General features: G+C 33.3%; 1 protein-coding gene across 4 annotated transcripts in view; it reads right to left on the reverse strand.

Annotated features, from left to right (window-relative positions):
• Col24a1 (collagen type XXIV alpha 1 chain) overlaps nucleotides 1–26,928 on the reverse strand; it is a 313,236-nt gene that overhangs the window by 279,893 nt on the left and 6,415 nt on the right. For all 4 annotated transcript variants that reach the window (XM_021255434.2, XM_004841343.4, XM_021255435.2 and 1 more), the window contains exons 4-6: nucleotides 12,806–14,175; nucleotides 5,387–5,440; nucleotides 684–737 (exon numbers count right to left, since the gene is read on the reverse strand). In XM_021255434.2, coding sequence (XP_021111093.1) covers nucleotides 684–737; nucleotides 5,387–5,440; nucleotides 12,806–14,175 — 1,478 coding nt within the window. The remainder of the gene's footprint in view (nucleotides 1–683; nucleotides 738–5,386; nucleotides 5,441–12,805; nucleotides 14,176–26,928) is intronic.

The raw sequence follows: 26,928 nt of genomic DNA on the forward strand, positions 1-26,928 counted from the left end.
GCTTGCGAGGCAAGCAGCCGCACTACTGAGCTAAATCCCCAGCCCTAGCTTAGTCATTCTTGCCAATGACTAAGAAAAGGAAAATAAGCCAGAATTTTCTTCATTTCATATATATGAGAAATATTTGGTAATCTTTCTATTCCTATAACCCCTCTTAAGGTAACCAGCCTGGTATATATTCTTTTATACTTTTTTCCTATGCTTATAGTACTGTTACACTATTATTTATTGTACTCAAAATCATAATCTGTATATTTCAGAATTCTCTATATATTGCTGTCATATTTTGACGATACACACTTTAGAATATGTAAATAGGGAAGGGTGGAGGGGGTGAAGGGCGCACAGGTAATGAGGAAAAAACAAGAACCAAGATATATCATATACAGGTACAAGCACCCAATGATAAACGTAAATGTATTGCATACCTAAAATGTACCAAGAAAAGAACTTAAGCAAAGAAAGAAAAGAATATGAAAGCAGGGCTGTACCTGACTTTAGCATTAAATATGGAAATTCAAGTTTGACAGGCTTTTGGAGAAACCTAGCTCTCTGCCAGGCTAAGACAACTGAGTTACAGAATCATGATCTGGAGAGAACAGAGACATTTGATATCCCACATCTGGTCTTAAAAGTGGAGGATCTTCTTTTAAAAGTAAAGAAAATCATGTGATACTCATTACCTTTGGACCAGGTAATCCAGGTAATCCAGGATTTCCATGTGGTCCTTGTATACCCTGCAAATTATGAAAAAAGTCTTATTATTCTTAGAACATATAAATATAGATGCAAATAAGTATTTATTTTGCTATCCAAATAAACATTTATAATACAATTTAATTAAAATGAATACTATCTTTTCCCCAAAAATTATTTATTCTAATATCAGAGATATATCTAAGAATAATTATATTAATTAAAGAGGAGAAATATGCTTTCATTTTGTTTCATAACACACCTCAAGGTGTTCACCTCCCTTATTCACTAACCTATCACTGTGGTGCTTATTTCCCACATTATCTCCAGCCATAGCATCCTGCTCAGTGCCCCTTACTCTAGTGCAGATTAAAAAGCCTAACAAAGTACTGTTCTCTCAACATGTACTACCTCTTTCTATATTTGAGTTTTACTTATGCTATCAGTAAGTCTTAACTACACTTAATATACCTTCCACTCTCTATCTTCCCAAATCATTCTTCAAGTTTCAGTTGATAACCTCTCATTTTTAAATCCTGACCACAGTACCACAAAGTAATTTATCTCTCCTATTAACTTTTATAGGATTTACTGCATGTAAAATTCACTTAACAGTTAGTTGTGTATTGCCTGGGGACATTTCTAATCCATTATTTAAATATTTTATTGTTATTTTAATTGCTTCATGGAATATGCTATTAAGTTATGGGATTACCAACTTTTTGTAGAGAGACTCTTTTTACACTACTAGTGCAATACTTCACATATATTGGCCACTCGATAAACATTTGTTATTTTGTACCTCACTGATCAATTATACAATTTTTAAAAATTAATATTGGTACATTTTAGGTATACATATAATGACATTCATCATTGGAGATTTGTACCTTTGCATAATATACCTTGATTCTTTTTTTTTCCCATTCCCTTGCCCTCCCTTTAACCCCTCCACCCCTCCCTATTTACAAAGATTTTTGTTTCCATTTTTTCATTTTCTCATGCTAATTTCATTCCCTTCTTTCCTTTTCCCTACCCTTTCAATTTCCCCTTCCCCTTTACACCTTTTCCTCCTATTTCACATTATCTATTATACATTTTGATCCTTATTTACACTTTCAGTTTCTCACACTAGAGAAACTATTTGGTATTTACATATATGTCTCCTATTTATTTCACTTAAGAGTACGGCCTCAATGTGCATCCATTTAGCTATACATGTCTCTAATTTCTCATTCTTTATGACTGAGTAGTACTCCATTTTATTTTTTTTTAAATGTATTTTCTTTATCCAGTCTCCAGTTGATGGGCAATTGGGCTGCTTCCAAGTTTTAGCTATTACAAACTGTGCCACTATGAACATGGGTGCACATATATCAACAAGGTATGATTCTTTTAATTCTTTGGGGAAGATACCCAGCAGAGGAATAGCTGGGTCAAATGGGACTTCCAGTCCTAGTTCTTTGAGGTATCTCCATACTGATTTCCATGGTGGTTGCAGCAGTCTACACTCCCACCAGCAGTGGAGCAGGGGTTCCTCTTTCCCCACAGCCCTGCCAGCATTTGTTATTGGTTGATTTCATGATAGCAGCCATTCTTTCTGGGGTGAGGTGGAATCTCAGCATTGTTTTCATTTACATCTCTCCAATGACCACTGATGTTGAACATTTTTTTCATATGTTTATTTGCTGTTTCTACCTCTTTGTCTGAGAAATGTCTGTTTTTTGTCTAGAGATGCCCATTTTTGGATGGGATCTTTAAATTTGGGAGGTCTGATTTTTTCAAGTTCTTTTATATTCTAAATAGTAGACCTTTGTCTGAGGGATAGCTAGTGAAAATTTTTTCCCACATTGTAGGTTGTCTCTTCACACTATTGGTTGGTTTCCTTCAGGGCTTGCAATATGTCACTCCAAGCTCTTCTTGCCTGGAGGATTTGTGTTGAGAAGTCTGCTGTGATTCTGATGGGCTTTCCTTTGTATGTGATTTGTTTCTTTTCTCTAACTGCTTGCAGAATTTTGTTCTTCTGTTGGGTTTCTGGAACATCATCTATCAGACGCTGGATTGATTTCTCATGGTTCCTTACTATTTTTAAGAAATTTTTCTTTTCTTGGCCATTAATTGCAACCCTGTCTTCCACATCTGAAATTCTGTCCTCACACTGGCTCATTCTGCTGTGTAACTTTCAGTGGAGTTTGTAATCTCCTGGAAATCTGTTTATACCTGTTTTATGGATTCCATTTGTTTCCTATGTTGGGATTTCATCATGTTCCTCAGCTTCTCTATTTTTTTATCTATGTCTGCTCTAGATTTATTAATCATGTCTTGCACTATGGACAGAATCTCTGTTGTTATCTGAGATATTATTTATAATTTCATTTTTTCCAGATCCTCTTTCATTGCCAGTTCAAGGAATCCAGGTGGTTGAGTTTCAGATTGTTCCATCTCATTGCCCTTTGGGGTTGCCTTAGGTAATCTGGAAGTCTGGTTTTGGGACTTGTTTATGTGTCATCTCATTTCAACAGATGCTGCCTGCTGTGCCTTTGTTGAAGCAACTTTTTCCTCACCCAGTGGTCTTCAATTCTAAGCAAACTACGGAGTGGCCTTTCCTCTGCTCCTCACCACTGCACCAATTCCTGGGTTCAGAGTGGTGACCTTCTGGATCCCTGTGTTGTCCTGCTGTCCCGGCAGGGTTCTGGCTGGGGCCTGTGCACATTTGGGATTGTATCTAGGCATGCCTCTGGCTAGGGCCTGCCCTCCTACGTAGCTGGTGTCTGGGTGGTCTTCTGGCTAGGGTCTGTGGGCACTTAGCAATGGTATTGGGCAGACCTCTGGCTGTTGCTTGTCTTCCTCCGCACCTCTTTTCCAGGTGGGTCTTTGGCTGGGGCCTGTGGGCCCAATCAGCTGGGCTCAATTATATAATTTGAACTAAAAAATCAACTCTATTTGCTGAGTACTTAATTCTTGTGCCAGGAATTGTATTAATGCTTTATATTCTCATTTCTAATCTTTATAACAATCCTACAAGGTGGTTACAAATGAAGAAACTTAAGCTATCATAACCAGTAAGTAGAAAAACTGATAATCACCTCCAGAAAACCCCTCCATATCCCCTGTGCTTATTTGACTTTTGTATTCCATCTCCATACTCTTTAGCCGTACCTTCATCTAAACATATAACATAGAGTTGATAATTATTTTTCTCTTTGATTCTGTATTACATAGCAAAGCAAAGTGTTTCAGAAAGGCAGAGGTATCATTAATGTAAATACCATATTGAAGACATGTATAGCAAGACGAAAATTGAGGAAAAAGATTAGATTTCATAACGTGTCATTGGTAACTTTCAAAAAGTATATTTTAATAAAGTAAATGGGAAAAATTCATGGGGATTAGTAAATGAATTGTTGATGTAGAAGTAAGAAAATGAGTATCAACTGTTATTTCACAAATCTCAGCTGTGCAACAGTGAGGACAGTATATTTAGGAAAAATTAAAAGGCATGAAAGCTTGGGATTTTAAAAAGAGGGTAATTTTTTGGTTATTGCAAAATGTGATATAACAGGGAGAGGAAAAAATGAAATTGTAACTTTCAAATTCAATTGATTAAGGGGGATGATATTAGAAACACAACTAAACTAGCTGGTTTGGAGAAGAACTATACTGTTTTTTCTTTAAGGGAAGGAGGACTGAATAAGTACAAGGGGAGAAAAAGAAAATTAAGGAAGCAAATTGAGAGAATAGTTGGAAATTCAGAACCTGAATGTCATCCTGTTGGAAGATCAGCCTTAGTAGCAGAGAGTGCAAAGTTGGAACCTTCTTTCCTGGAGAAAAATAGGGCCCAAAATCTCCTTGCAGAGATAGGAGGAAGGGAATTGTTCCAGAGCTAGAGAAGAATGGCAAGGTTTAGAAGGAATGTGGAAGAGTGTGAAAGGTCATCAGCTAAGGAGAAATTTATCTTAGGCTACATCTACATAAGACAACTTGTACTAATATAGACTAATACAGATAAACTAATATTTTGAAATGATTTTACTTTATATTGTTTGTATGATAAACAATACAGGATAAAAAGAAAGTGGATTATATAAAAGACATTTTCATTTATCTATACAATACACAAGTCTTTTTCTAGTTCACTGAAGAAAAGCCTTTCTTTAGTAAAAACCCACATTCATTGCTTTTAGGCCTGAAAGAAACTAATTCTAACATAGCACTAAATCTTTCATTGGACCTGTGTAATGTGAGAAAGTACTGGTGATCCTTAAGGCAGGTTTTTTCTTCAAGCAATTTTTTCCCTAGTCAATAGCTCCAGTATCTTCCATTCTGTAATCCAGGAATGCACTATTTTAGGCAGCCCAATCCTCTTCATTTCTCAAATGAACTTCACCTTACACTACTCAGATCACTTTAAAGCCAAGAATAATGTTGCAAGTAGCACCAGGACAGTCACTAATCTATGAATTGGATGGTCTTTCTTGGACATGTTCACAGAGAATTCTTTGGCTGGCTATTTATACCCAAATACACAAGGCTGCATGTGTCCTTAAGCTCTTGAATTGGCAAAAGTAAAGGTAAATTTGAAGATTCAGGCAGGTTGCCAGAGGAAGTACATATTGTACAGTACAAGAAAAAAAATATGGAAAAGTTACTAATTCTCACATCTAGCAAGAAATAGAGCCTTTCTACTTACCCGTGGACCTCTCTTTCCTGATGGACCTGGGATACCTGCTGGACCAGGTGGACCCTTGCAAAACAAATGTTAAAATATTAGGCATGATAGTAGATACATCTTTTCTTATAAGCCTTAATAAGATTCCTACTCCAGTATAACTTTTTTGCATTCCTAATTCCCAGCTGATAATGATTTTAAGTAAGATTAATCTCCTCACTCAAATCGGCAGGGGTGAATTAAAATGCAAGTTTCTTCTTTAATCTGGCCAGAAATGGCAGCAGGAAGTCTATAACTTATGGTTACAGCCAGTATATCTGGTTTTTACGGAGACCATAACTAATACTTGTGTGGGTATTATTACTTTTATTTTTAAACCTAAATTTACTTTTATTACAGAAGGAGTAATTCGATTAATGTTTTGGAGAGCAACAACTACAGGCTTTTGAAAATGCATTTCAAAAAAGGATTTGCCTTGAAAAATAAAAGCCCTAACCATTTTATGTCCTTTTAAAAGAATTGTATCAAGAATCTATGTGCTATGTGGTAACATATTATGATGAGATTCTTTTTATACATGAAGTAATAAATCTGCCTTACACTAAACACAGCACACCAGAAGGTCACTAATAAAGTGATTTATAAAAGAAAGTATGAAAGCAAAAACTGATCAATTGTTTTGAGTTCTTTAAATGTTATTTTTAAATTATACCAAATGATAAAGAGAAAACTAATTCTTAACTTTCTCATATAGTTCTTTGTGTTATCTTTTTTATTTAATTTAACAGCCAACTATGGAAGAATAAATGCTCATTTGTGATACGGTTGAGCACATATTCATTCATCTCTTCACATTTAATTATTACTGAGTACTCTGCTGACATGGCATTACTTTCAATGTTTATAAAGAATATATATATTGGGCCGGGGATTTAGCTCAGTGATTTCGCTGCCTGCTGCACAAGTGCAAGGACCCGAGTTCAACCCCCGGAACCAAAAAACAAAACAAAACAAAACAAAACAAAAAAAGAATATACATATCCCAGTTAAGCAATATTCATTCAGTATTGCAGTAAACGTAGTAGAAGCTTTCAATTAGACACATCAAAGTTAAAGTACTGGTTTCACCACTAACAGGCAGTGTGACATAATGTACCTCATTCTGAATATATATATAATGTACCTCATTTTGAATATATATATATATATATATATATATATGGTTCATAACAGAATGACCCCAGGTTGAACCATATGTAATTGCCAATATGTGACGATTTTTAGCTTAGAAAAATGTAATTTAATATAATTTAATACATAGGAAGGCCAGGTACACCTAAAATTACATTGAGTTTCAAAGGGAAAGAGGGAAAAGGGATTGATAGGAAAGTCATTTCAATGAAAATTATACAAGGGGGAAAGTTACATTAAAAATAATATCATATAGCATATTTCTCATTTCTCATTCATCTTGATATTAACTATTCCCTGAAATTTTTTTTGTTGATATCATAGTCATTTTCTTTTCTAAAATTTAATATCTATGTCCTACTTTATTTTATTATAATCTTGAGATGTATAATCTTTTATAGTTCTGAACATACTTATATGCCCTTATATGCAATGGCCCAAAGGGGTTCATTTGTGCTTCCATGAGAGGACACAGTGAAAAATCCCATCTGTGAACCAAAAGGCAGGCCCCCAACAAACACCAAATCTTCCACCACCTTGATCTTGTTCTTCCCAGCTTCTAGAGCTGTGAGAAATAAATTTCTGTTGATTATAAGCCTCCTAGTTTGTAGTATGTTGTGATAGCAGCACAACAAACTAAGAAGTAGTTAATATTAAATACTAAGGAAAAAAGAAAGGGCATCTTGTGTCATGATTGAAATGTTTGAGTTGTTTAATAATTACTAAATAAAAAATCAATTTTACATGGCTCCACAATTTTGATAAGTATATTATTTGTTGGATATTATTAATAAATATTTTCTAGAAACCAGCAAAGCAATATAATTCTAGTGACATGACATTTTGAAAAGAATAAGTTATTTTCTGTAAATAAAGTAGTACAAAGTTTACTTTAACGTTCAGGTTATTTGTAATTAAGAGAAAGTATAATTTGATTAAAAAGGAATGGCTTTGCAATCACCCAGTAGAAATCCAAACTATTTTTAAATCATATTGGTTGAATAAGCTTGAACAAGTCCATTACCCTTTGCAAGTCTTAGTTTTCTTATGTTTAAAATATTAATGACAAAACCTATCTATTATGGTTATTATGAGTATTAAGGCTATTGTATATCAAACACCTGTCACTATGCTTGATATATACTAGTTAACTGGTAAACTGTAATTCAGTTAAATTGTTTGAAAGTATGCATGGGGCACAGCAAACATTTAATAAATTTATATTTTATTATTATCAAGAAGGTCTATGAAGTAGGGAAAAAGCACTAATAGGCCAATTGGCCAGTACTTTTAAGATTTAGTAATCCCTAATCAGTCAACGTTCAAAATCCTACATCTTGGGGAGGGGATTTAGCTCAGTGGTGCCGCTGCCTGCCTCGCAAGCACAAGGTCCTGAGTTTGATTCCCGGTACAAAAAAAAAAAAATTCTGCATCTTGTATTTGTTTTTTCATCATTCACTCATTCATGCACTCACTTAATAAACAATACTAAGCTCCAAGCCCTCCTGGAGTGTACAGGCTAGATAAAAAAATACTAACAGAAAACATATTACTATAAATTTTATTTAGTGATATGAAGGGAAAAAACAGGCAACCAGGAGAGATTAATATTGTGGACCTAGTTTATATTGTAACATCAGAGAAGATTTCCCTGAGAAAATGTTGGACCTAAAAGATAAATAGAAATCAGAAAAGAAAATCATACTTCAAAGAATAAGAATAAATGAAAAAAGATATAAGTAACATGAAAGAAACAGAAGTCATATTCTTATTGAGGATCTTAAAAATCTAATAGAGCTAGAAGGAAACATGGAACAAGATGAAGTCATGAGAGATCATATCATATATGTCTCTGCAGATAATATACATGCTTTTAATTTATTATAAATGCTTTAATTTTCTGCCTCTGAAGAATTTAAGTAAATAAATGTGATCTGATTTGTGTTTTTAAAACATCACTAGAGATTTCTTGTAAAGGATGGAAGAGTGTGAATATTTTTCAAACTATACTTTCTCCTTCAAAACCCTAAAAGTAAAAAGCACTGAAAGAAGGAAAAAGCATTTCGAAACAAAGAAAAGACCACAGCCACAGACCACCACATATGAAGATATCTGTCAAATACTGAGAAACTTTGGATTATAAAAAGATATTGATTGAGAGATGACCAAAAACAAAGCAAAAAAATCCCAGAACCCAAACCTTGGACAGGCTACCAATACCTAACATCAGTTCTAGCAATCCTTTGATTACAGTGATGATGCTTGATGATGCTTAAGGGAATGGGCAAACCACAGGAGAAATAATTCATGATTCAGCAAAGACCTAATTCCAAAGAGCCAAAAATAATATTGAACTGAAGAGAAAGAACCTATCATTTTTATGATCTACAATCAAAACTAAACATAGGGGATTTCTGGTGTTGAAAGGGGATAAAAGACAAGAACATAAATCACCATATCATTTCCCAGAGAACCCATGATATGAAAGATTCACAAGAAATTGCATATAAAAATGAGAGGAGACATGCCACAAATTTGGTACTAGACAAAACAAATATAGTATCAAAACAAATATTCTAAGACAGTGTTTAAAACAGCAGTCTAAATTTGATTCTGTATATTGCTCCACCTTATTTGTCTTGGCCTCTCCCTGTACTATTATAAAACAACCCAGATATTGTTGTCTTTATTTTGAAAAAATGTAACAACCAAAAATTATCCAATATGGGCTCTATACATGGATATTGAAAGGAATGGAGAAGTGGGAGGATAAGAACATAAAGTAGATGAAAATAATTTACCAGATGGGAAATTACTTCATGCAACAGAGAAAGAGTTCAATTATATAGTTCACTATATTTTCAAAGAATTTGAATATGACATTTCTCTTCAAAAAGAGAGTACAAAAGTTACAAGAGATATAAAGTTCACTTTCATAAAAACAGAAAGAACAAGTTACTAAATGTTACCTAGATAAGCTTGAGATATGAAAATGCAAATAAGAAACTATTATAGAAGAAAGTCGTGTCAAAAGCAACAAAAATTGATTAAATACAACTGAAAAATCAATAAAGGGAAATGGATGTAATACATATGTATTAACACAAGATAAAATGGAAAAGAGCAATCACAGTGATATGGCTATGTAGAAGATAGTAAATACCGTATCACAAATGACATCATCACACATATGCAAATTGAGTGCCTGAAGAATATAGACAATGGAACAGAAAATATTTGAGGAAAAAGGGAAAAACTTCCATATAATAAAAAGTAATCTATGGGTCAAAAGAGTACCAGAAAAAACTGGTACGAAAAAAAAGAAAAAGAAAAAATTGGTACAGAACCTAATAGGTTTAATAAACTTCAAGGACAATGAAAGTATAGGAGACATTAAAAGTTATACCACAGAAAATACAAAGAATCATTAAGGACTTTCAACATGGTACTTTAGCAGAGAAATTAGGCAAGTGAGAAGTAATAGGCATACAAATAAAAAAAGAAGAAGTCATTCTGATATGGTTCTATACATAGAAAAACCTAAACTCCACCTAAAGCTTATTAGAAGTAAAGTTGAAATATACAAACTCAACATACAAACTACTAAAGTTAGTAATATTTTTATACATCAATAATGAACTTACAATTTCCTTTATAATAGCTATAAAAAAATAAAATACCCTGGGATAAATTTAACCAAGAAAGTCAATTGCCTCTATAGTGAAAATAATAAAACACTGATAAAAGAAATTGAAGAAGACACTAAAAATGGAAATCTCTCCCATGCTTAAGGATTGGAAGAACAAACATTGTTAATATGTTCATACTACCCAAAATAAATTTCATATTCAATCTGATCTGACAGATGGCAGAGCTCACAGACTGGGGATCCCTGCCTTAAATGTTTTAACTCATTTTCCTTGCTAAAATTGACTTGCTCTCTTAATTACTGTTTTTAATAATGGTATCACGATTATCTAAATCTGAAGCCTTAAAATACAGTAATCATTTTGATTTTCTTCATTTTTGCATGGTCCCTAGGTCCAATTAATTTCCTATTTCTTTCAAATCTTCCTTCAAAACATGTTTTTAATCCTACCTTCCTTTTGTGTTTTCACTTCTGCCAAACTAAAAAAAAAAAAAAAAAAAAAAAAATCCCTGTTATGTAACTCCAAGACGGAAACAGAAACTTCCTACCTATTCTGGACACAACTACCAGACTGATTTTTTGTTAATAGAACCTACAAAATTCTTACTGAAGAACAAGCCAAGTTAGAACTATCAGGTTGACAGGTAAGGCTACACAACCTGTGATATCTTCCTTAGACTTTTATTTAACATTAGACAGCCTAATATGAAAGAGTTTGGGCAACAGAGGCAGAAAATTTACCAGCAATGTTAGTGTAGGCAAGCAAATTAACTCCCCTGAACTTAAGTTTCTTTACTTGAACAAATTGAGAATAAGAACACTAACCTTACAAAGCTCTTTCAAGGTAATGTATGTGAAGGGCATGGTGGAGGTTCTTCCACAAGGAACTGGGTGATAGCTACTATGTAAAAAATATACTCCTGTCACCTATCAAAATCTTATCCATTCTTCAAGCCTCCATAATAACTAATTTTGTCCATAAAACCTATCCTGAACAGCTCCTGCTTAGTTTTAAGTGATTGTTCACAGATATGCCCTCAAATACATTATTTTATTCTCACCTGTGAATATCTCTACCCAATAAAGCTTGTGTGTATTTCTCAGGAGCAATTTTCTTACTTTGCCAAAAGATAGAATTATAAATGTATGCTTCCTCTATTCCCCTTACTGAAATGTAAGTTCCTTCTGAGCAATGATTGTGTTATGTATACTTTATATTCCTGCCTTGCACATAGCAGACTTAAGTAAATACCTGTTGATTTTTATTGCTTCATCTACCAAAGCTGAATGACTATTTTGGGATTTATAGAAGACAATATTGTTCATTGCATCATACTGACTTTTTTGAAGAAAGTAAATGGCTTAAAAAACTCTTAGTATAATGAGACTTGCCCAGTGATTCTTTTTTTATTACTAATATGTTGATAATTAATTGTAATAGTTGAAAAGAGTTTATGTCTCTGTAATAAGATATTCTTCAGATTTAATTTTAATCCTTAACCATTTACTCTGAGTTGCTTCATATCTATCAAATTGCTTCAAATAATAACCACAAGGAAATACAATCTAAGAAAAAATGGCATTATCTTGTCTCATTTTGTGATTTCCAGAATTAAATCAATGACTCAAATTTTACTTTCCTTAAATAAAGAGATACCTTAAGATATATTTCAGTATGTTGGCAGTTTTGAAAATTAATTTCTAAAGACATAGGTAAATTACTTAAGGTACACAAATATGAAAGGCAAAAACTGTTTATAACATTATGACTTTAAACGGCTTTAAAAGGATTTTAAATGGCTTTAAAAGCAGTTAGACAATTTAAAATATTAATCTCTACACTTGCACAACAAAAGAAATTCAGAGTTGAAAAATTCAGTGTATCATCTCACAGTTTTGTTTATATATTATTAAATATGACTAAGGATTTTTTCCCATTTGATAGGCTGATTTCTTTTCCCCAAAAGTAGGTTGACTGGCTATTTGTATTAGATAGGTTGAGCTTTTATTAATCCCTAAGTGTAAATTGATTATATCATTAAAGATATAATGGTATATGTTGCTTTTCATGAGAATGAAAACATTTCATTTAAAATGATAATATCAAGGGGTTATCTTTCTCAGTCAGTAATTGACTATAAAATAATCTCTGCATAATTATTGTAGTATGTTAATCCATTTGATGCTATTTTGCTGAATGAAAAATTGGTATAGTATATTTTTCCTTAATCTACCATAACTTTTATATGTTCTTCTTTTAACATGGCTATGTATTAAGATTATGCTTTTGGTTCTTTTTGGTTTTTTTACATAAAGAAAGCTGATCTATATTTAGCAGTTAATTTCCTGGTTGGATATCAGTTGAACAAGAAAATCATATAGATTGACCACTATTTTACCCAGAATTAACCCTTTCAGGCTGTCCATTAAAAAAAGTATTATGTTTGAGCCAAAGCTGCATCCAATAGGTGCATTCTAGCAACTAAAATTCAATTGCTGTGTCAGAATACATTTCTATGATAGGTCTGATTGGTTCTACATTGTACAGTCCAAGATGAGATGTATAGCTAGTGCATTAAAACATTTTAAAAACAACTTACGGGAGGTCCAGTGTCCCCTTTGGGGCCTCTCAGATACTCCATTTCAAGCACTACGTTAAGATCCTCATAGTAATAATAATCATAAAGCTCAGTTTCATTGCTATTTTCGATGAGATAAGTAGCATCAGGATAAAATTCACCTTCCTTCCTTAAATCAAGGTGATTATCCACAAATGGCTCATCTGTCTCTCTATACAAGGTTGTATTTAAAATCTGTTCCATTTCCATGAGTTCATTAGTGTACAGATTTGCTGTGATAGCCCTCTTGAGATTAGTAGTTTTATCTTGTTTTGCATATGGAAGAACAGTTGACATCTTCTTAAATGGTGATAGACCAGGTACTGTATCATGTTGTGTGATGTTGTTGGATATGTTTAGCAGAGAACTAAATTTCTCCTCTATACTCGTTCTTGCCTCTCTGAGCCCATGATGGATGGTTGACAGGTTTACATTTGTCTCACTATGTTCTGCAGTAATGGCTTCCTTGTTTTGAATCCCATAATTCTTGAGATCCAGAGCAGAGACATTTCCTGAATGAAGAGGAGTTAACTGAGATCTTAATATTTGGTGTTCTTGTCTTTTATGCTCTGTTGTAGAATCATTGTTAATGATATTTGGGATGTTTTTGCCTTCTTCAGTAAATGTATTCTCTGAGAGTACTTTTTCTCCAAATTGTTTGGGCAGGGAAGAGTGTTCCAGTCTCTCAGTTGGTGTGATAGTTGTGTGAGAAAGGTTTGCTTCAGTTTGGTATTCAACTGCTTGGTGACACCGCCGTTTGACATATCTGCAGTAGTTTGCAGATGCTTCTGCAGAAGGGATAATGTCCAACTGACATACTTTTCCTTCAAAATGGACAGAATTGTTATGCATACTTCCTAAGGTAAACACGCTGTTAGGATCAAATGTTTGAACTTCTGAAACAGTCTCTCTGCTAAAATATTTTTTTCCACACTCAATAAACATTGAGACAACTTGGTTTCCAACAGTAATGGCAAAGGTGTGCCATTGCTCATCATGAACGCTGTAGTTGAAAAAAACAGACTGCTTTCCTCCAATGTATACCATTAACTTTTTAGGTAGTAATTGTACCCCTAATTGCAGTCTGTTTTTATTTCTAACAGTGAAGAAAAATGCATTATTCACTCTCTGTGACTGTAATGCAATTAATATTGTAAATGGCTGCGCTAAGTTGACTGGTAAAATTTTCATGAGAGGTGACTCAATATAAGCATCATTGTTTAAAATGACACCTGATTCTGTTAAATAGACCCCCTGAGGTAATGGTGTAGATGATGATGGTACAGCAGTCACTGATGATGAGTGTCTTACATCTTTGCCTCCAAGGCCTAGTTGGTGAAGAATATCTATGCCTGAAAATTAAACACAGAGAGAGAGAGAAAGAGAGAATCTTACTCTTATGCATTCATGTTTGAGTATAAGAAAAAAATCTTCCTTGTATAAACAGTAATTTCCAAAATAAGCATGTTCTATCAATAATTTCCAGGCAACAACAGGTAGGAAAAGGAAGATATTACACTCAATAATTTGAATAAAGTATGTGCATATATATGCACACAATCCACATACCAATATCTTTGAACCCCAAATTCAATTAAAAATTATTTTAGCTCACTCATTTTTCCCACTTGAATAGGATTCTTATTTATTACTCATATACATATTAGATATACATATTCATATATGTTCATACACACATGCATATATATATTCAGTTGAATGAACAGAATAAGAATTCATATACCACGTTAGTCTGTGACTTGAGCACCCTTGCCCAATGGTACCTAACTCCAAGAGTGTGCATATCTAAATCTGAGAAGTGAGCAAGGGAAGAAACACTGCTTGCTTGAAAATTAAAATGCCTGAAGTATATATAATCATAAACTATTATTCTATGATGCCAAATGAGCCGTTCTTACACAAAAGAACAGTCACTTTTTTTTTATGATACCCAGGGCTGCTCTTTGCCCCAAGAAAACCTCTTCTTGCAAAAAACAAATTCCTTCAGGAATTACTTCAAATCACTGATCTTATTAAAGTAAATACGTTTATTGGGAAAAATATTTGAAAACTTTGAAATGTAGATATGTTTTCAGTATTTCTTATATCAATGTTTCTTCCAATCATATTTTATTGGAGTTTTAATCACAAATAATTTTTTCTTGAATCAACTGTCTTTGAACACTTATTATAAAATAAGTAGTGAACTACCGCATTCCTCAGATAAAATGCACTTTATTGTTATGTTATTCTTTAGAAAATTTTCTGGATTTTTGACTGATAATTTGCTGGATTTTTTACAGATTTATGTAGAATCCTTATGTCCAATTTATAAGTTAATCTTGTCTCTGTTTTTCTCTTATTGTTCTATATTTATCAGACTGTAATAGTGAAATTTCATTATTTTAATGACAGTTTAAATAATTTGGGATTACCTTTTTCTAAGAAATTACAATAGACTCATCTGCAAACTAAAGTTATTGTGCATGCTCTTTTATTGCTAGCACATCATCTGCTTTCCTAACCCCTATTATGTGAATTTATTTATTCTAATTTTCAGTGCATCTTGAGGCAACTTTAGATATTTATATTATCTATGAAATAAATTTCCTTTAGGCTTTCAAATGCATTATCCAAAGATCTTCATGGAGTAATTCTTTTATAATTCTTTTTATTCACCTATTTCTGTGGTTCTTTGTCTCATTTTTCTAATTTTGAATATTTTCTTAAAAATTAACACAGTTTCATTACTGGTCATTTCAAATGTATAGCCCTTGGATTTGTTTATTTTTTCTATTATTGTTGTCTGTTTTCTACATTATTAATTAATTTTGGCATTTGTCTTTATTAATTATGTTTTCTCTTATTTTCTTTTTCTAATTTTAGAAGTTCATTACTTAGGTCTTGATTTTTCCTATCTTCCTTAATAATGAAGACATTTAAGCTCAAAGTTTTCCTGAGTACCACTTAGTGGTATCCCATAGATCTTGACATGTAGTATTTTCATTTCTGTTGCTTTTTACAAAACATTTCATTTATATATACCCTTTGACTTTTAAGAGTTTTATATTTGCAGTTAAAGGGGTCTTTTTGTTTGCTGGTTTGGTTAAAATTAATTTAACAGCATTGTGATCAGAAAATGATGTCTCATGTCTGATCTTCACAACCACTTAATTTTCAATAATGTTTCATAAGCCCTGGTGAAAGTGTTTCAGAGAAAGAATTTAATGCATACCAGTTAGTTATTTCTTAATTATTATTAACTTAATACATACCAGTTAGTGAATATATACTAGTTAATTATTCCTAGTTAGAGTTGAAAAAATGTATATTTATGTCATTTATATCTTCTATATCCTTGTTTTTATGCAATTAATCTATCATAGACTGAAGTTAAGAAAGTCTGTTGCCACTAATATATCTCCTTGAACTTTTATGGTCCTTGCTTTATGAATATTGATGCAATTGTTTTGTGCATATTGTCATAAAATTCATATATTCATTTTACATAGTGCTTTTCTGAATTATAAAAAGACAGTTTATTTTAATTTTGGCATTCTCTTGTTAGTGAAACAAATTCTTTTTCTCTCATTTTTTTTGTTTATTTGTTTCTACTTGTCTGAAATGTTTCTGCCCATGCTTTTCCTTTTATCTACTTTGAAACATCATGTTTTAGGTTCAACGAGAAGGGGATGCTATGTGATCCAATTGAAAAATATTTTCTTTGAATATGTTATTTTACACAATTTGTTTAATCTACCTGTCATTTTATGCTTTGCTACTTTAGTATTTTAAGTTCTCTCATGTGATTTATTTCCCTCGTTTTCATGTATATTCTTTTAAGACTTAGAAAGGTTTGTATTTTTAGTCTATGAATTGCCTTTTAAATTATATGTACAATGCCCTGCCCTTTAGACATATCTAGTACTTCTTTTCTTAAACCATGTCTTCTTTTCCTCCAGTTCTACCCTTTCCTGTGCCATCTAACATTAGTCAGTAGGAATGTCTATTTTAGATGTACCATTTTATTGTTAAATATCTTTATTTTTCTTTTATTGAGTTATCAATTTGGGATATTTAATCCCTAGGTTCTATAGATAAGGCAATCAGCAAAATCAATCCACTCTCTATCCCTCTACTTTCCCTCTCATCCTATTTTTTTAATAGTTGTGACATTCTTACTCTGTTAGTTTATATGGCATTTATATACTGCTGCGTTCCCATATTTTCTTTTGATAAACAGTCTAGCCTTTTGCAGTAGATTCCTTGGTCACTTTTGTCGCAGTTTATCCTCTATTAGTTTCCTCAAGAAGGTTCATGGGACCATGTCCTGAGTGTTGAACTTTTCAAAAATACTTGTTTGTACCCTTACAACTTAAGTATAATAAAAACTTCTTTGCTGATACTTTCTTTCCTTGAAATATCTTATAGGTATTGTTTCACCATTTTAAAAAGTTATATGTTACAGTAGAGAAACCTGACGTCTGCTAAATTTTTGTCCTTATATGTGATTTACTTTTTGCCTTCATGCCCCATAGAGTTGTGTTTTGTCTTTGAAATGCTGTGATGTGGTAAGAACATGGGTCCGCACTGACCATCTGGATATTTCCAGGTGCATATTTGCCCATTCGTGGTATAAATTCAAGACTTCTTTTTACTTCAGCAAAGTTGGCATAAATGATATCTTTGACATTTTGTTCTAATTCATAAAGTTTTGGCTTTCTTCTTCAGAAATTCCTACTTTGAGTATGTGAATCAAGCTATACTCTCATTTGACTGTAATTCTTTTAAATATATCTTTTTATCTTCAGTTGTTTGTTTTTCTTACTTCTATCTGTAGTGTTTTCCACAATGTCTGATTTTCCTTTGGGGTCTTTCTAATTTTATCTGAATTTATTGTTTTTATTTCTATGATGTCTGAATTCATATCCTTCTTTTTTTTTTTTTTTGGTGCCAGGGATCGAACTCGGGTCCTTGTGCTTGCACAGCAGGCGGCAAAACCACTGAGCTAAATCCCCGACCCCAATTCATATCCTTCTTAATGTCTTTCATCCCTTTCCCCGGAGTACTCTTCATTTTCCCTGAGTATACTTCTGCTTTACCATCTTTTTTCATATATGTAATTTGAACTTTTTAAATATTTGGTCAGAATTTTTATCTGTTTAGTAGCAATATTTTATGTGTAGATTCTCATCTTTGCTACTTTCCCTATATTTTTCTCATTGTCATTTTCTGCTTCTTATGCTGCACCAGCTGCTTTTAATTATTTCCTGTCCCAGGGACGTATAGAAAGGTGCTATGAGAAGAAGAGGGCCATGACTCCAAGTCTCAAAACTGCTTCAATGTTACTAGAGTTTTCTTTCCCCACCTTTTCTCTAGATCACATCTAGTTCAGAGGACTTCCATAGCCAGCTCTGCCTACGACCTCTTACTCTTCTTTCTCTATGTCCATTCTCATTGATACATGCTTCAGAATGAACCTTTTGCATTCTGAGATGTGTTCCCATTTAGCCATTTAGCTATCATTTGAGCTTCTTAGTTTTTCCCCTGGGAAGCTTCTGCCCTCCTCAGATCCTTTAGCACTTCTTGTATTCAAGGGCTAGATGCTAAGTACTTCAGGGTATGCTCCTCACCTTCAGGAAGTTTGGTTTTGCTGGTGCTTTCTGAAATCTTATTATTGACTTTTTGTGACATCTGCTTTTCTCGGCACATCTTTGGGGTTTGCAGATTATATTAGGCCCCCAGGTTTGCTGAAAATGAAATCTTTAGGTTTATTTATTATTTCATTGACCTTTGTTTTGATATGATAGAAATGGGAAGATAATATCTCATGATTTCAAGTTTATACTTCAAGTTTAGGCCAGTTTCACAGATGAAGAATCTGAGACACACAGACACTAAATAACTTGATCAAGATCATAGAACTGATACATAATAGAATTGGATTTGAGCCCAATTTGACTTCAAAGTCTATATTCTCACTGTTCCACCACACTGCCTCACAGTCATGTTATTCCCCATACAAGTCTACATTTCCTTTGGCAAGCCTCACTACTTAATCATGGCAGCATTACTTTCCCCAGCAAAAATCTCACAGGTAGGGAATACTCTCTATGCAGTCACTAGAGTTTGTACATGAAGTAAAATTGAGTTGTCGCCTTCATTTTAAGCTATCATATGTAAGTAGATATCAAGAGAAGGAACAAAGAACTCTTAAAGTATATGGCACATATGACAGGGACTGAGGAGGACAGGAGGGAGGGTGGAAGGGAGAGATCCGGGAAAGAGGGAGGAAAGAGAAAACGGATGGAAGGAAAGAACTAGAGGAGGGTGGGAGAGAGGGTGAAAGGGAGGGAAGGAGAAAAGGAAGGAAGAAAGAAAGTTCTACACAGCAGACCAACTATTTAACGTTTAATTTAGAAATGGCCCTAGATGTCACCAAATTACAATTTGGAAATTGATGTAGGTATTTGCTAATCTTTACAAAAATGAAAATAAAGAAGTTATCTTCAATAAGTTACTTTTTCATGACACCAAAGCAATCCAGTTCATGTAACTTAGGAAATCATTTACCATTTAAAGAAAATGATTATCAGCTGGACACTGTATGAGGTGCTTTACATTTTTAAAGAATGAGAATAATGGCAACATTTATTAAATTCTTTCTATATACTAAGCACTATTCTAAGAACTTTACTGTATTAAGTCACATAATTCTCCCAACAGCCCTTTGAGATACATACTATGGTTATCCTCACCTGACATTTATGAAAAGTAAGTCCAAAAATTAAATTATTCACCCAAGTTCACCCAACTCCAAGAGTCAGTCTCTTAACCTTGTGACTTTTCGAATGAATATATCACTTAACAGTAGGATTGACTGTGTCTCCCTTCTCATTTGTTTTTTAAATGTAGAGTAAACGGTAGTGTCACCAAGACAACAGCTTGCTCTTTTTGCTATAAACACAGGGCCTAATGACTTCATCCAAACCATTGCTTTAACAACCACATATGCTGACTCACAAACCTCTTTTCTGGGCTTGAGTATCCAATTGCCTATTGAATTTATCCACTAGAGGTTAAATGTACAAAGCAATTCTAACTTTCCCCAAACCTTGTTTTTCTGTCTACAGTGCTCCTCTCATGAAGGATTCCACCACCACACAAGTAGCCAGAATAATCTATTTGTAGTATAAAATAGATCAAGCTGAGACGGGAGACTAGGGTGTGACAAAGCTGGCTTGGAGAAGCACAGGTAACCTGTTAATTACAAAATCCCAGGATACATGCTCAGGGACATTTCCAAAGCCCTGCACATGGACTTCTGAGCAGGGCTTTGGTAGGATGGCCTCGACCTAATGTCAGCCTGAGGAGTGGATGCTACTAAAAGGACAGTCCACATTTGAGTTTTTGGTCACTGTGTTGGCTCTTGCACAGTGGCCTGCTTTCATGCTATAGAGTATACTTCTTTTCCTACTTTTAATTGGCCCAAATTCACCCTGCATAGCCTGTTTCTTTTCATACCTTCAATAAAACTTTGCCATTTGTGTTTGCCTTGATCAGTTCTTTGCTCAGGACAGAAAGAACCTAGAAACCACCTCCAGAAGGAGACTCCAAGACCCAAAACCCGATAACAAAGCTGTTTTCCTGGTAAAAATCCTCTAGTTGCTTTACATGGTATAGAATCTGTCATCTGCTCTTGTCTCTGATCTTGTCTCCTATCATTTCATTTCTTTGTTCCAGACAAAGAGTCCTTTATTAATCCATAAGCCCACTAACCTTTTATCTTACTCACGGTATTTATACTTTTATTCTCTATGCCTGGGATGCTCATTCCTTGGACTAATTTTAATCTGTATTATTTTATTATAATAAGACATAACTGAATATAACAAACTTCAATGAGTTCTGTTGAGGTCTTTCTCAACTTTTGAAACTGAATATAGTCTTGGGGATCCCAGAACAAATTTGGTGTCAGAATTAAGAGTGATCTTGGAAACTTCCCTCTAACTTTACACTCCCACTTCCTCATTTTTCTTTTTAGTAAGAGAAAAGAATGTTGCAAAGCATTCTCTACTCTATGCATTTTTACTTTTCCTTGAATTTGTTGCTGTCTCAAAGATTATCAGTTTGTTTAATCTTATTCCTCAGAGTCCCACTAAAAGTTTCTATCTGAAGCTTTCCTCAACTGCAAAACTCAACTGAAGTGCTACTTCATCAATTTCTTTTTAATTTTTAGAGACAAGGCCTCACTATATTAGCCGGCTACTCTCAAACTCCTGGGGCTCAAGTGATCCTCTCATCTCAGCCTCCCAAGTAGCTAGGACCACGGTTGCATGCCACCAGGCTCACTAAGTGTTATTTCACTGCAATTTTATGTTGTTTTTTTTATGCACCAATAAGACATGTATCCTTTCTTGATATTTAAAAAAAAATAGTTTTCTATGCTTGCAAAGCTGACTGTCACATCAGACCCTAACAACACACTTGTTTGCCTTTCATTTGATACTTGTAAGCAGAATTGATGTTCTTATCAAAAGTTAGAATCAAAGAAAGAGGAGGGAAGTAAAATGAAAGAAGGATGGGATAAAGTGGAGGGAGGGGACAAAGGAGTCTGGGAAGGAAAAGAGAAGTTGAGTCTCAGTACATGATAAAACTATGACTTACACCTATGTCTTTGACTCCACCTCCAGAGACTAGTGACTCATTCTGTGTGTAGAACATAGTCCATGCCCAAATAGATGTGGGCGAGCCTGTGATTACATTTGTTTTACAAGTACAAAGAACAAAGACATTTCATCTGTCAATATTCTGTCACAAATTGGAATAGTAAAAATAGTATTGTGTTTATCTCCCAAAATATAGGCACTTTTACATTTCTTAGTAATTGGTAACTTAAAGGGTTAAAAGAAAGTTATCAATTTTTAGATAAAAGTACAGAAGAGGACTGGGGATATAGCTCATTGGTAACACATTTGCCTAGCATGCATGATGAGGCCCAGGGTTCAAACTCCAGTTATCTCTCTCCCAAAATTAAGAAGCAATATCACTTTACAGAATGCAACAAATAACAGTGCTGTTACTATTGAAGAACTAAATTAATAAAACATTGAACTTTAATAAATTTAAGTCTCCAAAGCTACATTTTTTTCCAGTTTGTAGGAAAGAAAGAGTAAAATGATTGTTGAAAACAGTATCACCAAAGATCTAAGTGAGAAAGATACATAGGCCTCAACATACCTTTCTTTTCCTTGCCAATTTACTCATACTGGCCAAATTAACTAGGCAATTGCCTATATTCATTTTGTATGGTTTTGTATGGTTAAATAGTGCCAAAATTAAGACTGAAATGCAGGCTTCTGTGCTCCAGTACACTGAGTTCAGTAACTAAAGGAAATTGTTCAAAATCAACTATATTGTTTTGTTTTATATTTTCAATATTAGGATATAAGAAAAGAAAGGGATCTGGAATATTCTCATTTTTCCCATTAAAGTTTACTGCAGCCTAATATAACAAGCACTGCATTAAACACTTTATATGTGTAGTATTATTAGTACCTTCACTCTAGAGTTGTTGAAAATGAGGCTGAGCATTATAGGAATTTGTTCAAGGTCACACAGCTACTAAGTAGTTGAACCTGGACATAAACCCAGGCTTCTGGCTCCAAAACACCAATGCTTAAGCACCCTTGGCAGACTGGGTATGGTAAATGTGGCAGTTATTTCCTTAATGTTTTCTTAATGTAAATAACATACTTATTCTGCATAAGGAGATAAATTCCAACTTATTTATAAAATAAGATGAAGCTTTAAGTTGGATAAGGGCCCAGTAAGGGTTTTTGGCAGAAAGTACTTGGAGTTACTGCAGCTAGAATGAACTCTGTTAATAATAAACACATTTTGGATTAATTTTTATGCTAAATACTCTTCTTGGAGATGAGAATTCTACACATAGATTTCTACACATGTGGTTTTCACACCCTAGGGATTATGAACCTGAGGACACTGTGCATGCTGAGAATTAGTTACACATCTTGCATGGTGTACGACATTGTGTTGCAGCTATGCCAGTATCTCAGCGGCAGCCAGAACATCGATGCAGTCAGAATCAGAAGAAAGGTATACTATATCAAATAAAAGTTACCTGTGTGTCAAAGCCTCAGAAAATGCAGCCTTATATATGTAATTTTAAAAATAGAATCACGTATTCACTAGGTTACATCTAAACTTTGGTTATAAAACAAATACAAAATGTATAAATATTAACAAGGCACTTAAAAGTTTTTCTTTGCTGTGTTAAAATTTAGTGAAATAACTGAAATCATAGCAAGGCACACAAATGTTTTTTTGTCTTAAAAAATCTCACTAAAATGAGGACAAGGAAATGTGGTTTAAATCTACATGAAAAATGAATGATAAGAAGAGACAATAGCAGATAAGAGATAACAATGTTTTGAAAAATGAAAAGTACATGAATCAGCAGAGCTGGAAAAAAAACACTAAGGACTTTCAGAAGTAGATGCTAATCGCAGGTGAGGTAGCTCATACGGAAAAATTCCAAAAAAGGCTCAAGAAGTGAAGACACAAAATCACTGAATTCAGAAGTGAGATATGGGACTTCAAACTGGGGAATGGTGGTAGGTAGAAGTGAAGGGTTGAAATTTTGTATAAGCTTTGAGTCCGTAATAGGAGCTTAAAGGTTAATTATGTAGAATCATTGGACCAATCATAAGTACCATATTGAGAACAGGGATTCAGGTAAAATCTACGTACTGAATTGGGAGACACTTCCACATCCCAGAACCTCTTTATATCATCTAATTTCAGTAGTATTGGCAACTATGATCTTACTCTGCAAGTAAGATATTGGATAGTTTTCTAAGGGAACATTAGAGCTTCAGACATTTGTATTTCTAACAATAGGATGGTCAGGCATGTTCCTACATAATCAAACTCTATGTGAAACATCTCAGTGGACAAGCATAACCCTGCAAATAGTTTACAAGCATATTTTTAGTGTCTTTTAAATGATAAAAGAGGGACTACAGACTTAGAATTTCTGCAACACACACACACACAAACATCAAAGCGAACAAGTTTGGAAGAAGCAAAGACAATGCAGGGAGCAAGGAAAAACAAAAGTTCAAAAACACTCCTACCCTTAGGTAAGAATAGATATCACATCAAAGAAAGAAGAATAAGATGCTATTTAAAAAGAAGAAGCAATCTGAGTAAGAAAATTATTAAAATATTTAAATATAGAAGAAATAAAAAATAAAATGTTTGGAGTAGTAACTCATAAAAATGTCATATAGAACAGAATACAAAAAAGATGGAAAATGGATCTTAAAGTAAAAAAATCAGTATCTCAATTCTGAAGATACAAAATCTAACAGAAATTGCATAAAGAGAAATAAATACATCAGAAAGAAAGAAGTAATATAAGAAAATGTCCAGAAAATGAAGGCTAAGCTTTTATGTTGAAAAGATCTATTGATGTAAATTCAGGACTATGGAGGAAGATCACAATTTTGAGCCCAGCCTGGGCAACTTAGTGAGACCCTGTCTCAAAAGAAAAAAGGGCTGCAGATGTAGCTCATTGTCAGGGCTCTGTGTTTGATTCACAGTAACACACACACACACACACACACACACACACACACACACACACACAAAATGGGCAAAAAAGAAAAGAAAAAGAAAAAGCTTACTGAGCACCTAATGCAATGAGTTGAAAAAGAATTGTACTAAGGCATATTATTGTAAAATTTCAAAACATAGAGGATAAAAAGATTATCTTAAAGGCTTAAAGAAAAAATAAAAAGGTCATGTGTAAAGGATCAAGAATTAATATAACATCAGATTTCTTAACAGCTCTGCAAGCCAGAAAACAAAAAGTGAAAGCCTTTCAAATTCTGAAAAGTATTTACCACCTAAAATTCTATGTTCATCTAAACTGTCATAAAAGGTAAGGATGAAATTAACACAATCTCAGAAATGCAATGTTATAAAAAATGTACCACTTCAGTATATGCAACTGGAAAATATATTCCACACAAATAAGGAAACAGACTATGAAAAAGGAAGATATGAGTTCTAATAAACTGAAGCAAACACAGATGAAAAACATCAACTCTACCAGAAGTGTAGAAAACTAGTAATCTACAGTAGAAAAGGAGAATGTTAGCATCTAGAAGGAATAGCTTTAAGAAAAAAATTAAATTGTTGGAATACTGTGGTGTTTGGGGGGAAAATATTTTTGAAAGAAGTTTTAAAATTCTTGTGTAGTACCTGAGAAAATTATTAATAGTAACATAGAACACAAGGTGAGTAACATAAAAGAGCAACCTTGCAACATTGTATGGGAAAAATATAAACATACGTGGCTCAGTGACAAATATGTACATGGTCATAATAAGGTAAATTGTGAATAATAATTTAACCACAAACTAATAAAATTATGTGGAGATGAGGGAGGGGAAGGACATTAAGATATCACATGTTGAATTCTCATCATCAATAATAAGTAGTCAATAAAATATTTAAACATATTATTTAGAAATGCAAAGGTTAAAACCAAAAGGAGCCAAATGAGTTTGGCAGAGACTCAGGAGTGGGTAAAGGGAGAGGATTTGGGTTTTGTTATGTGTTTTGTAGTGCAATTTGACTTTTAAAATATGTCCCTGAATTATTTTAACTTGTTTTCATTCTGAAACAATCTCATAAGCCTATAAATGTTAAGAAGTCTAACTTGGGATAGTCACTAGGATCTATCTATCTATCTATCTATCTATCTATCTATCAATATGATATTTGTGATCACCATAAAACACAATTTCTCTAATAATGATATTCTAATCTTCCAGTTATATGGTACATACTGCATGATGCCAATTTAACAAAAAACGTTATTTAGGGAAAAAATATCTAAGTTTCTGACAGTATACTATTTCCATTTTTTTACTAAAAAATAGTCACTTTTTTAAAGTCTGAGATGGATTTTAAAGGACTATTCATTTTGTTAACAACTGCCAAAAATGTATGGTTATAATAAGGTTGAAAAGTATTTTTCTGAAATAAAACCATATTTTGTATTGTATCATACAAATAAAACAATATATATAAATATCCTGTTTTTCCTTTGTCTTTCTTTCTCTGGGTTTCTAATATTTTGATATTAATACATTTGGCAAATTACTAAACTCATAATGTTGAAAACTGTCAAGCAAGGTGATGAGTAGGGTAAAGTGTTTTATCTTTACTGAGTTAGACCTAGATTCAAGTCTTTGCTTACTTGTTTACTTGTTTTTTCATATTGTTATTTGTTCAATTGACCAAACTGACAAGTGGATCATTGAATTGGTCATCGAATTAAAAACTGGTTCTCTCTAAATAATTTGGCAGCCACGTACAGCCCTGCTAAGTATAAAGCAGGATAAAGTCTGTAAGTCCAGCACGGTTCTAGGATTTTTCTCTTTGACTTCCATATGATTTTCAACCTTTGACAAAAGGAATTTTTCGTTTTCACACTATCATATTTGTATTTCAATGACTGGCAATTAGGATATTACTTGGGAAATGCGTACTTAAAATGCTGCTTAATAAATGAATGAGTTGGGATATATGTACACTCCTGAAACCCTTATCATTTTCCCAGAACAACACTTAGAGGCAAAAACAAAACACTAAACTATTTTCTAAACTTCTGTTTGAATTAAATAATATCCAAAGCCCACTAATATGCAAATTTTATTTTGTTTCTTAATGATGCAAATCTAGATAGAACATTTATTATATACTTGTGTTTTTTTTAGAAGTGCAAAGGTAATTCAGTCACAGTTTGCCACCCCCAAGAACTCCTACTTAAAATGAAGTCACAAGCAAAGCCTTTTCACTGTACAAAACTTCCCTTTTATAGAGTTTGCTTAAAAATGTAAGCAATTTCACAGATGGAAGGTCTGAGTAATTTCTTAAAGGTCATATTTCCCTCCAAAATTGATTTCCTTACTCTCTCACTCTCATTATGCTGGGTAGAATATTTTAATTATTGTTTAATGTTGAACTTAAGATTGTGGTAACTTAAAAGCTCTATAATTTTGCTGTCT

The sequence above is a fragment of the Heterocephalus glaber genome, unplaced genomic scaffold (genome assembly GCF_053883595.1).
Source record: "Heterocephalus glaber isolate CG9 unplaced genomic scaffold, H.glaber_assembly_v1.0 deba00001442, whole genome shotgun sequence".
Classification (NCBI taxonomy): domain Eukaryota; kingdom Metazoa; phylum Chordata; class Mammalia; order Rodentia; family Bathyergidae; genus Heterocephalus; species Heterocephalus glaber.